At 41.2% G+C, this 13,055-nt stretch overlaps 1 protein-coding gene across 2 annotated transcripts in view; it reads left to right on the top strand.

Moving 5' to 3' along the window:
- Positions 1-13,055, top strand: part of ACTR3 (actin related protein 3) — a 34,549-nt gene continuing 21,494 nt past the window's right edge. The window contains exon 1 of one of the 2 annotated variants that reach the window (XM_068139091.1): positions 1-197. In XM_068139091.1, coding sequence (XP_067995192.1) covers positions 154-197 — 44 coding nt within the window. In that variant the 5' untranslated portion in view covers positions 1-153. Of the gene's footprint in view, positions 198-3,508; positions 3,577-13,055 lie in introns of those variants that run through there. The other variant, XM_068139089.1, reaches the window with a different exon arrangement.

Here is a 13,055-nt window from a genome sequence, read left to right as displayed (position 1 = left end):
GCCGGGCCGTGCCTGCGAGAGAGCGGGCGGGGGAGGGAGCGCCCGCCTTGCGGAAGTGCACTCACTCCCCGCCGCTGAGCCCAGCCCCGCCGAGCCCCGCCGGAGCGCGCCTAGGGCTGCCCGCCGTCCCCAGCACCGCCGCTACCGAGGAGCATGGCAGGGCGGCTTCCGGCCTGTGTGGTGGACTGCGGCACGGGGTGAGCGACGGCCGGGGCGGCCGCTGACAGCTCGGTGCCGCCCGGGGCGGGGCCGGGCGGGTTCCGCTGCTGCAGATGGCGGCGGGGGTCGCGCTGCCCGTGGCTGGGCCGGGCAGCCGCGCCCGAGCCGTCTGCGGTGCCGGTAATGGGAGGGTCGGGCCAGGTTGAGGGAAGCAGCCGGCTGCCTTCTTTTCCCCTCCCCTCCCCTCTTTCTTTTCGTTGGGCCCTTCACGGCCACCCTATGGGGACCGGGTGTCCCGGGCCGGCCCTGCTTACTCGCCGTCAGTCGGCGCCTCCAGCAGCCGAGTAGTACCGGGGCCGCGCCAGCCGCGCCCCCTACCCATTCCCTCGCTCCCGCGGAGCCCTCGGGCCGCCCGCCGGATGAGGCCGCTCAGAGCAGCCGCCTGCGGCTTCTCGGCTGGTGACTGCCGGGGTGCGGGGGACCCTGTGCGGCTGCCGGAGCCAGGGGCGGCAAGCGGGGAAAAGGATTGTGGGGCTCCCTGCGAGCTCCTGAAATGCCCCCGCTGAGAGCGGGCATCTCTCTGCTGGGTGCTGTCTGGGGGCTTTCCTGTATTTTTTTTTTTTCTAATTTTTATTTTTTAATATGTGGATAATGTCATTTATTCTGTGTTACTTCTCTCTGTGGTAGAAAAAGAACCCTCCCCCTCCATTGAGCAAGCGCAGAGGAACTTCCTTAGTTTTGTCAAAGCCTCTTCCTGCTTTCGGGCTTTTATACCTTATAAGGCAGTTTTCAGTGTCAAACCTGAATCAAATCCGTTTTAGAAACTCTTTATTTTTATTTAGCATCTACTAGATGATGAAGAGAATGCAGTGCCAGAGATATGTAGTGTAAAAAGCGATTCGAGAGAAGCCTCTTGGGATGCAGGCTCACTTTTACACCGTGGCATGGCTCCCGGAGGCTTTGGGTGGGGGAGCAAGCCCTTAGAGGTGTCTTGGAAATCGAAGTGGAAGGGTTATGTGGTACAGCTTGCAGGAATGCACTCAGGAAGTGAAAACCGCTCTGTGACCTGCCATCTGTGGGGTGATTTTCAAAGCTCTTCAGCTAGCACTGACGGCATGCAGATTGTTTAACTTGTGCTTTTCTTTTCACTTCTCATCAGTCTTGCTGAACATAGTTAAATTTCTCAGACTGCAGTGTAGATACAGATACTTACAGTACTCTAAAATGACATTCGTTTGAAATTCAGCCACTTGTTTTTTGAAAGCACGGGCTCGTCTTCCTTTCAAGAGTCTATTTGCTGCATGATATTAAGTTGCTCTTTAAGAAGATATATATGTGTTTATAAAGTCTGCATGCTTGACAGTTGTATCAAGTCATAGCTGTAGTTAGAGCAAGGGTTAAAGCATTGAGTTCTGTAGGATGAAGGAAGGTTAGCACAGCAGGAATGAGTGTTACAGCTGAGTGTAGTGGAAGTGTATGTGAGTTGACCATGATATGTACATGCACTATTTATCTTAAAAAAGCAAAAGATCTGTAATGTACTCTGCTGCAGTGCTGAGTGCTGTAATGCACTCTAAAGGCTTTTTTCCATCCCACCTGTTTGTGCATTACAAGTAGTCCCATTAAAGTCAGTAATTGTGCCTTTATAGGTTTGCAAAGCATAGGTTGTGACCACTGAAGTAGAGAGGCTCACTTAGAGCTTTCAGAGATCCCATTCAGGAACAGCATGCTAGCATATAGCTGCATAAGGAATGACTGTTTTTAATGAGAGTTATACTGAGGAACCTGTGTGTTAAAACGAATGTTCCTGAGGAGGATCTGTAAGTACTCCATTAATTGACCTAAGTGTATGGGATGTACTCTGTAATGTATTTGAATATGATGTTAAGCAAGTCTCACTCCTATTTTATGTATTTCCCTCCAGTCTTCAAAGAACTCTTAAGATAGGTTTTTCATGGACCTGTTATATTTTAATGCAGCCCAACCTTTTCTGCTTTCTAAGCTTTTAATTTCTGGTGCATTTTCTAGTCCAAGGTTGTTTTTCCCTGAAGTTCAGGAAACTGGAGGCAAAGATTTTTAGCACTGCAAACATTACAGAGTGTTGGAGTTGATGCAATTCATTGATTTCAGTAGAGAAAGGTATAAAGTGGTGACTTTACAGAGGGGAAAAAATAAACTTGAGATAAATAAGGAACAGGTGGGTAGTAGTGCAGTGGGATGTGATAGCATAATCATGCTTCTAGCTTTGGGTTTAACTGGTGTAGCACTCCCAGTTCATCTCATTTTGTGTGTGTGACAGCACAACATAAATTATGTCAGCTTTGTGCTCTGTGCAAATCAGCTGAGGTCTCACCTAGGTTACTGTCTTGTGTAATGAAAGAAAGCAGAGGAACTAAAGATAAGCCTCTGAAAACAGGAAGAGGTTCTGAAAATACAACCGTCTCAGAAAGGAACTGCATTGTTTAGGACAGGCAAGGCACAAATCTTCCAATAAGTAGGGTTTTCATTTAGAGGGAGGGGGATGATAATTTACAGCCCAAAGAAAGCTGAATCAGCAGAAGGGCAAATGTAGGAGAGGTGTTAAAGGTGTCCTACTACGTGTCTTGTGCTTGTAGGCATAGGTTCAGTTTGTTGATCTGAGTGTTTGGTTGGGTATGTTCATTCTTGTCAGCTAAGATTGAGGGGGTAGACATGAGTGAGAATGGTGTCAGAGCTGTGCTTTTCAGCATCAGCCTGCACAGATAAACCATGTTTTAAGAAGCCCTTTGAAAGCATTGGGAGACCAAAGCACAGAAGAGGTTGGGAAGATAACATAATTTCTGTCATTTGAGGTTTTAACAGGTTATTCAAACTTCTTAAGGGACTGTAAGTCTGCTTGCCATACAGCTAGAGCTGCCAAAAGGGTGAAGTCAGTGACATGGCAATCAGATTATGGCTGCAGCAAAAATTCTTGGTGTTGCATTTGTTATCTAGAAATTTGTATTCCTTGCTTAAGCAAACCTGATACCTAGAAAATAAGGTAATTGATACCTAGTAAGAGTAGGTAAATACTTCATTGTGGTTTTTAAAAGCTACTTGCCTGAAGTAGTGTCCTTTTATACACAATAAAGTTACAGTCATGGAAATGAAAAATCTGAAGGTTTTAGTTAATTTAGCACAATTTAAAGCCAGGATTATTTCCTTTTGTAATTGGTAGCATCATCTGGTTTAGTTTTAAGTCTGTTGCTATCTTGCTAGGAAATGTATAAAAAACCATTGTGGACTTAATTTTCAGGAAGTCGTTGTCCACATTAATGCTGAATTTGATTTCCCTCAGCTGCTGTGAGCCCCTTTCTTTCCCTTCTTTCCACACAATATGGGCATCATGACCTATGAAGAAGTATTTGCATGCTGTCCTCTCCATATCCATCAAAACTGGTAGGTTTTTATGATGTTCACTAACCCAGTATGATGCTTTGAGTGAGAGTTACTTCAGAATATGGTGTGTCTAAGGATCACACACATTTTAAGGTAAAAATGCAGAAAGGGAAAAATAACATGGAATTATTTCCATGAAGTCTATGAACAACACACTAAAGAATGAAAAAGGCTCTTACTCATTTTGTGATCTCAGTAGGCTGCAATCTTTGCTCTGTGCCTTTTGGGTATTTGAATAGTCCTTGCTGCCTGTTCTACAGGCGAACAGTGCACAGCCTGCAAATCATGATTAAAAGCTCTTCCTACGCCACTTCAGAATTTAGCTTGATTACATTGACAAGTAGATTTTAGCTGTGTCCTTCTGTGTGAATGTGTTTCTTTGTTCCTCTTGGTATAAACTTCTGTAACACTGAATTAGCTCATTTGGGATGGCAGATAATTGCAAGTGTCCAAATTAATGACTCTTGAGCTGAGCTAAAGTAAGTGGCTGTGTAACCTACTGCAGTTCCAAAATCATAACTTAATTTTAGCAGTACAATGATTTAAAGGAAGCTATTTGTGTATTCTGTACCTAAACTTTCTGCTTTCTTTAGGCCTGTGTACAGTTTTTCTGTGGCTGCCAGGTGGATCCATTCAATACTTAAAGTCTTGCTGGTGACCAGTTATTCTAATGTACCTTAGAGTCTTTGTTGGTAGTATCATGTATGTTCATTATCCTTCTCTTGAGTAAATTTTGGGGGGGAAGTATCTTTTCTTGAGTCTTGCATTCTTACATTTCCTCTCCTATGCTAAGCTAGACCCCATTTTCACTTCCTTTTCACAGGGTATTTTATTCCCCTCCTACTTTCTTGAATGCTAGGGAAGAATTAAAGGTTTTGGAGTTTACAGGAGAAAGATTCACTGTTCATGATAGAGGCACAAGAGGCCCTCAAGGCAGTCTAAGGTCCCTCTGAGCTGAGAGCCTGGAAAGTTGTGATAGTGGCTGTTCAGGATTTCTAAGCTTTCTCAGTGTGAATTTGCAGGCTGTTCTTTGGAATGAGACATATCTCTGGGAGTTTCTTGGCTGTTCAGTTTATTTAACTAGTTTTGTTGTGAATGAAGGATAAAATTTGGCACATGAAACCTCAGAGAAGCTGAAGTTGGCTGGTACTCAGGTGGAGTGAGCTTTGCATTGAGGGACCTCTCCACAAATCCAGCTTCTCTAATTTTCAGACAACACTCGTGCAGCCTTATGTTCTTATGTAGACCAAAGTTTTTATGAGTTGGGTATTTTCTGATGTGAGAAGTTATGACAGGATGATGTCCTGTTTCTCTTCAGGTTTTGACCTGATAGTGTAGGTTACAGGATCCATGAAGAGCTAATAATCTTCACCAGGCAGCAAAGATACAGGAGACAAAGAATCCAGTGCTATAAAGCAAGATGAGGGGAAGTAGCAGCCTGTATTTGTTTGCTCCACAACTTTTTTTAGTACCTTAACTGGACCTTGAAATGATTCTTCTTTCCTAATGGTCCGGATGGGTTATTTCCACAGATTTTCAAATCATAACTTGCCTTTAGTATAAATATTTCAGCACTGCAATGTTGTGGCAGTCAATATTTCAACTGGATATCTTGTTCTGACCTTCTGTGGGTTACAATGTTCATAAAAATGTTCTCTTTTGGGATGTTGTGTCATTGCAGAAGTAAATTTTCAGTACGGAAAGCATGAACAGAATAATTCCTTAATGGAGTATGGAAAAAGAGATTCTTCCAGGATTTTAGGAGTATCTTTTGCTTGCCATTAGCCAAAGGGCTTAGGGAGGGAAGGGGAAATGCTTCATCCTTAACTTGGAAAAAGGAGTTGTGATAAATTGAGAATTGTGGTGTAGTACATTTAAAAACTAATTGCAAATGGGTTTTGAAGACCAATGATGTCCTGTGGTGGCTCTTTAATGACTCTTAATAGATCACAGCCTGTGCTGTAATGCTAAGTGCAAAGAACATACAACATCATTAGCAATAACAGGAATCCAGATAGGAATATATATATTCCTATATGCCCATTTATTTATTGAATTCCTTTATAGGAATTGGGTTTTATCTTTTTTGGATGTGTCAGAAGCCATCCAAGATGCACAGCACCTTCCAGTCCTCCTGTTTCTGCTTTTCTTTTCCCTTGCATCCCACTTAGGCTTGATAGATATAGATAGATAGAACTGGGAGGAGGGGCTAGCACTTCAGAGTGGAGGACAAACCTACTCAGATCCACGGGCTGAATCTCTAAAAGTTAATGATAAATGAGCCACCTTCTATGTACAGCAGAGTTTGTACTGAATTACTGAGAGCAGAGTACTGTCTGGATTGTGAGGAAATACTGGAGGGAGGATAGGGTTGTGGGTGGGACAGGGCAGGTTCTCTCCTTGTTTCATGGTTGTTTAGTACCTGGCTTGAACGCTTTGCTCAGGAAGTCTGTTGGTTTCATGAGTCTGATGGATGTTTGCCTGTCTAAATTAGTTGAAAATAGTTGCTAGGAGTTCAGTACATCCTCTATTACTTCATAGGCACATGTATGAAACATTGCAGTTGGTCTTTTAGTTCATGCAATTTAGAAGTTTCAACATAATGTTTCAGCACTTAGTTTCGTGGCTGCAGATGTTCTTTGGGAAATGCAGAAACTCTTTGACAATCTCAAGCAAACTTTAGTTTAAATGAAAAATCTTTATCCAAAAATTAAAAGACTGTGGGGAAGCACTAAAGTCAAAGGTAAAATAATTAAAACCTTATCTCAGTTTGTCCTCAGATTCATGAGTTGTTTTTTTTCTGCTCTGCACAGGAAAATACAATTAGATGCACCAGTCTAGCAAAAATAACCTTTCAGTATATGCTTAAAAATACCATTTTGTTTGGAAGCTGGTTAGTGTTTTATGGTTATTTTAACCACAAAAAACTGTAGCATCTGACCTTTCCAAGGGCTACTGGTGATAATATTTTGCACTTTTTGGTAGCAATCAGCTCTCAAGGAATAGATCCCAAATTGAAGAAGTCATTGCTTCATCCACTGGTGTAATGTAGGGTATAATTCAGTTTCTTTCTTTTGTTTTGTTTTTTTATTCTGATCATGAGTTTGCATTTTTAAGACTAGACATGGAAAAAACTCTAGATAAATTTAGATTTTATTTTTTTTTTTCTCCCTGGGATTTCCTTCTTATTATTCTCTTGTGGTCATTGCAAGTGTTTGCAGCTGTTCGCAGGATGTGTTTTGGCATGAGCAGTCTGTAGAGCGCAAGATGCAAACTGTCTGTTGATACTTTATTTTGCTTGTAGCCTGCTATCAATGAATCCAAATTCTTACTCAGTTGATGATCTCTTACCTGTTTGTTTGTTTTATAGTACTGGCAGGTTTTGGCATGACTTGATTTATCATGCTGTTTATCATCTGCAAGAGCTTTCCCAATGACTGCTTGCATATTTGCATTCAGACATCAGAATCTCTGTGGTCTTGTTAAGTGAGACCTGCTTTTTATATTAAACAAAATCCAGTGGTATGTTTTTGTCCACAGATTAGTGGAGTGTTTTTTCCTGCAAGACAACTGTCTCTAATTGGAAGCTGCCTTGTATTAAAAGCATGGGGTAATATGGTAAATATGTCAAGTGTTCGTGGTGGGTTTTTTTTTTAATGCAGGCCTGTTCTTGATGGAAAACATTTGGTTACCTGCTGAAATGGTAGCCTGTGAGCTCAGCAGATTGGAAGTGAGCTGAGGCTGTGCTTGCAGTGTGCTGCTTTTCTACTGTCTGTGCTGTCTCTGGTTTCATTTTACCCTCTGCTCAGATTGGTGAGATTGGGATGATAGTATGGTACCTCTTAGTTCAAAGCTGGAGCTCTCAAGTGCTGAAATTGTTCAAATAGCAAGCACATACACTTCACTCTTCTATGCGGAATAACTTCACAGTTTCAGCCACCCTAGTGCATTTATTGGGAAAGTTCTGCCATGTTTCTCTTGGCTATGGTCTTTCTGTATTGTATGACTTACATTTTACCTATTTAATTTCCTCAAGTGTGAGATTTTTGTTTACTTGGAAATTAGGAATTTGTTGATTCAATTATCCCTCCTTGTTTCACCTGCTGAGAATTCTGTGTAGTTGATCTATACTCTTGGGTTTTTTTCTTCCTGATAAATAGAATAGAATAAACCAGGTTGGAAGAGAACTTCAAGATCATCGTGTCCAACCTATCATCCAACACCACCCAATCAACTAAACCATGCAACCAAGCAACCTATCAAGTCTTCTCCTGAACACCTCCAGTGATGGTGACTCCACCACCTCCCCGGGCAGCCCATTCCAGTGGGCAATCACTCCCTCTGTGTAGAACTTCCTCCTAACCTCCAGCCTAAACCTCCCCTGGTGCAGCCTGAGACTTTGTCCTCTTGTTCTGGTGGTGGTTACCTGGGAGAAGAGACCCAACCTCTGCCTGTCTACAACCTACCTTAAGGTAGTTGTAGAGAGCAATAAGGTCACCCCTGAGTCTCCTCTTCTCCAGGCTAAGCAACCCCAGCTCCCTCAGCCTCTCCTCGTAGGGCTTGTGTTCCAAGCCCCTCACCAACTTCGTTGCGCTTCTCTGGACATGCTCCAGCAAGTCAACGTCCTTCCTAAACTGAGGGGCTCAGAACTGGACACAGTACTCAAGGTGCGGCCTAACCAGTGCAGTGTACAGGGGCAGAATGACCTCCCTGCTCCTGCTCTCTACAATGCTAGCTTTTTGGGCAAATGATGTGTCAAGTTGCCAAATTAATCTCTCATAATAAGTAATTTATGCTATTAAGGAATTAATCCTACAGACTTCCAAACTTTTGGGGCATTCTTGCCTCGTGTTTTGGAAATACCGCTTGGAGCGATCGGACTGTGGAAAATGCTCTGAAATCTTGCACAGAAGTGAAACAAATGTATTAAAAACCCCTGTTGGTGTAGGTTGTATTGTGTGGGTGTGGTGTAACACAGAAGCACTATTAAGACACTTTTAAAAATGAATCAGTCTGGAAGTCTCAAAGGAAGCAGTAAGTAAAAAGAGAGCATTCTACTTCTGCCAACATAAACTACTTTAATTATACAAAGATAGTATCCCAAGCCATTTGCTCTTCTTACTTTGAGGAAAATGTAATCGAAGGAAAGCTGACTTTATTTTCTCTGCTAAAGTACATGTCAGCATTAAAGATTTGAAATGGATTTTACAAGTATAAATAAAATTGAGGATTCTGAATGTGGATGGTAGTCTCACTGGAATGCCTGCACTTGGATTTTGTTAAACACTTAAATACAGGCTGATTTTCCTAGACTATTTTCATGACTCAGTCATGAGCTAGTGTCTTGTGGTAATAGGTACCTTCCTGTTTACTTTTAGGGGAATACTTTCAAGTTATCAATGGTGGGTTTTTTTGTTTGTGTCTATCTGGCCAGCCTGATCTAGTGTGGGGTGTCCCTGCCCATGGCAGGGGGGTTGGAACTAGATGATCCTTGTGGTCCCTTCCAACCCTCACTGATACTATGATACTATGATATGTTTGGTTTGGTTTTTTAAAGTTTTGATGCAAGTAAACAGAGAGAAAATTTGAAAGTTGATTTTCTTCTATTCCATTCAAGTATTAGTAAAATTAGAAGCAGCACAGTGTGGTAGATTCCTCTGTTCTCCAGACTGTTGTAACAAAACTGTTACCTGGAGACTTACTACAACACATGTGAATGCAGTGTAGCACAGGATGCTTTTGCCTCTGCTTTCCCATTAGTCATGCACCTGGAGGGTTCTGATCTGGCCATTCATGGCTGTGACTTAGTGCTTTTTTGCTATCCATTTTAACTAGATTTACTAGCAAGCATTACAGTCATGTCTGTGCTTTGGGTTGTACATGTACCTGCTGATAAACAGCAGCACTGAATATATATCCTGGACAAAAATATAGTTGTAAGCTAACCCTTTTTAGAGGTGTTTTTTTCCTATTTAGGAAAGAAACGTTTGTTAAAAGTGTTTCTATTCCAAGCTGCTTTTGAGCTAGTTTTCAAATTGCACACCACTTCAGTCTGCTTATGGTTTGTTTTACTGTGACAGCTACAGCATGTAGCCAAGAAGTATTTATTGTCAAGGTTAAAGTTCCTGTTCAAGTGGACTGATATTTTTCAGGAGAAATACTGTAAGAAAATTTTCAAGTACCATTAATGCAGTTAATTCCAAGGCCAGGGTTGCAGACTGCCAGATTTGTAACATTTCTGGCGTCTGGGAGTCCCTTTTGTCATTGAAATAATCAATTTTACCATCCTCCTGTGTGTCTCATCTGCAATTCACAAGGTTTTTCATCTGAAAGCACTTCTAATCTTGTGTGCCTTTTTTTTTTTTCTATTTATAGAGCAAATTCTTTGGCTTTTGCTATTGATTACTTAAAACATTTTTGATCAAGTGTTTTAAAACTTGACAAAAACTGTTGCTATTTAAAAATGCAAACTAGTGATGTGTAAAAGGAAATACATGTATTAGCTAAAGATATACAAGTGGGAAGAGCATGACTCATTTAGAATTCTTTTGCTATCTTGAGTTTTATCAAGGACATTTGAGAGGAAATAGTAAACTAACACAAGTCCCATTTTCCTAATATAATCAGTTCTTCAGGGACTTCTGCTGCTGCTTAACCAATTAGTATCTGATGCTAAAGCTGGGACCTTTTTTAAAGGGGTGGGATGGCTTTCCTTTTTCACCATAGTTTTTGCTTTATTTCTCTTTATGGTGATTTAAACAGTAGACAACTTCCAAGGCTTTTCAGTGTCATCTGGTATACAAAAAGGATGATAGAAGAAAAGCAGCAAATGAAAACATAAAGGCTGTAACAGGAGGCTCTGTAAATGAGGGCTTGGGGCTCATTTGTATTTGGGAAGTGTAGAGTTTATCCAGTTAAAAGAAGAAAGGATATTAAACCCTTTTTGGTGAAGTGTTTGATGGACAGACATCTGTGACCTGGGCATTGAAAAGCAGAATCTCTTTCCATTCTGTTTGATAGCATGGGAGGTTTTGCTGTTTATTTCATGCCCTTTTAAATACACTATCATGTGCATCTTCTCCTTAGGTTCTCCCCACTTTCTGTGGTTTTCTGTAGTGCCTTCAATGAGCAGTGCCTGCTCATTTAATTGCAGTTTTCCTAGAGTAAAGGTAACTTAGCCAGTTGAAAAATTTTGCTGCTTCTGTGCATACTGCAACAGAAAGTTTGCATGCTTCAGTGTAGACATAACTTATGTTTTCTATCTTGCTTGCCTTCTGACAGTAGCCTGCTGAGAAATTGTGAAATCCTAAACTAAATATCTCTTGGTTTTATGTCTCTCATCTTGGACATTCTTGATATCATTATTTACTTAATAGTAATTTAAAGATCTAAATGATGTTTGAAATGTCATAAACTGAAATATTAAAGAGAAATATTCTTGTGCAATTGCTTTAACTATCTGTAAAATTTGTTATGCAGCAAAGTGTCAAGCTGTCATGGTGGACATCTGCACAAACAGCTTATTTTTGCAAGCAAATTCACACACAAACATTACAGTGTCCCTTGGTGGTGTTCAAGCAGTATGTCTGCAGAATTTACTGCTCTGGTGTTTTGAGAGAAGTTGAGATTATGAGATTGGATTTAAATGGTGACGAAGAAAATTCATGTGCAAAGGCAACAGACTTAAGTGTCTTCACTGTTCTTTGTTTTATATGATTAAGGCCTCTCTGTTTAGATTTTCTCTTAGCCTCTTGGTTTATCCAAAGGAATGGCCCTATGCAGTCCCTTTTCCAGTTAAATTCTTTGGGCCAGATCCATGAAGGAGCTTCAGGAAGCTGTGGAGTGAAATCCAGATTGGCGTGTTTGGGTGCTCAGTGCAAGAATTGGAGATGTTAGCATGTAAATGGGAATTTTCTGAGCAGGACACCATAAATGCCAGGGTGTCTTTAACATTTCCAGGTCATGGGCATCTGATTTCAAACTGTAGGAAAATACTGTAATCAAATAATGATTGTGAGCTCTGAAACTCCTGGGCATCAGGAGTATCACTGTTGCATTCAGAAATTACCAGGGATTACTACTTTTGAACTGCTCATCTGTTACTATTTCTTTTAAATGGCCAATGTGCTGTAGTAGTAATTTTTGACTTCTATTAGCAAACATCACTTGAAAAAACTCTACATTTCTTCCAGAAAGTACATAGTATGTCTCTAACCTATCTGTATCTATGCCTGTACTGTCACAGAATATATAAGGTAAACAGACTTTAGAGTAGGGATCCAAATGCTTCAAGGATGTGTGGTCTGGTTATGGGGCAATCATCTTACTTTCTGGCTTTGATATTTGTTTCTTAGTCTTTTTCATATAGTTTCAGGAAAGAAATTTAAATCACTCATGCCTCAGAAGAGTTTCTAAGCAAAATGGCAAGAGGCTCTTATGGGAAATGAGATATTTACTCTAAACCCATTTGGATGGAAGAAGATAGAGAGTAAGGACCTCCTGTACCCTGAGCAAGTGTGGCAGCTTGCAAAAAGACAGTATCACCTTACTTTTAAGAATAAATGCAGTTTAACTTTGTGTATAGCCTAATCCCAGTAGTGACTTGCTTGGAGCATGACCCTTTGGATGGGTTCTGCATAGGACTTTGCAGACGTGTGCTTAGTTAGACAAATTGTGCTGGGCTTAGTGCAGAGGCTGTGGTAGACACCAAAGAAGAATTTTAGGACTTGCATACACAAGCTAACCACATGTACTGCACAGGTTACTGTACTTGGGAAGGCCATTGCCTCTCCAAGACAAATGCAAGGCAATTAATTTCAAGTGAGAGCTTTCACAGAAGGGTTGCTATGTCAGAAGGTGGGCACTAATTCAGAACTGTTGTTAAGAAGCAGCAATTAGGTAAACAAAAATTTTTCTGACTTTACACACCTTGAAAGTAAACCAGAAAGAGATCATTATGATTTCAGCCTGGTCCTGACTTTCCAGGGAGTTTCAGATTTGTTGCTCCCACTCCCATTACTCCCCCATCCCCACAGGAAAGGGGTTCTTTTTTGTTCTGTCTTTAAAGTTGCATTACATCTTATTCCTGTTTATGTGTGCATTTAAACCAAACCAAAAAAACCCACAAACACACAACCAAAAAAACACCAAAGAAAGAAACAAAAATCCCAAACCAAAACCTAGAATCTTGTGCATGAATTTGCTTTTAGTTGAGGTCATTAGAGGTATCTGAGGGGTAGGCTGTAACTCACAGTTGCTCTACAGAAGTTGAAGGTCAGGTGGCATTTGCACCCTGGAGCTCTTCAATACTTGTACTTGGCTAACTTCTGTCTTAGCATGGAGCTGCTGGGAAAATGACAAGGATCCACCTTGTGTTGGGCCACCCCATTTCTGTTGTACTTCTCTGAGCAGCTACCAAAACACATTGCCCATAAAGTGGCTGTGCCTCCATTCCTCACCCTTTTGTTAAAATTGCAGTT

Source organism: Melanerpes formicivorus, unplaced genomic scaffold (genome assembly GCF_026170545.1).
Source record: "Melanerpes formicivorus ecotype bairdi unplaced genomic scaffold, bMelFor1.0.p_v2 SCAF_5, whole genome shotgun sequence".
Taxonomy (NCBI): domain Eukaryota; kingdom Metazoa; phylum Chordata; class Aves; order Piciformes; family Picidae; genus Melanerpes; species Melanerpes formicivorus.
This window is presented reverse-complemented; position numbering and strand designations above follow the sequence as displayed.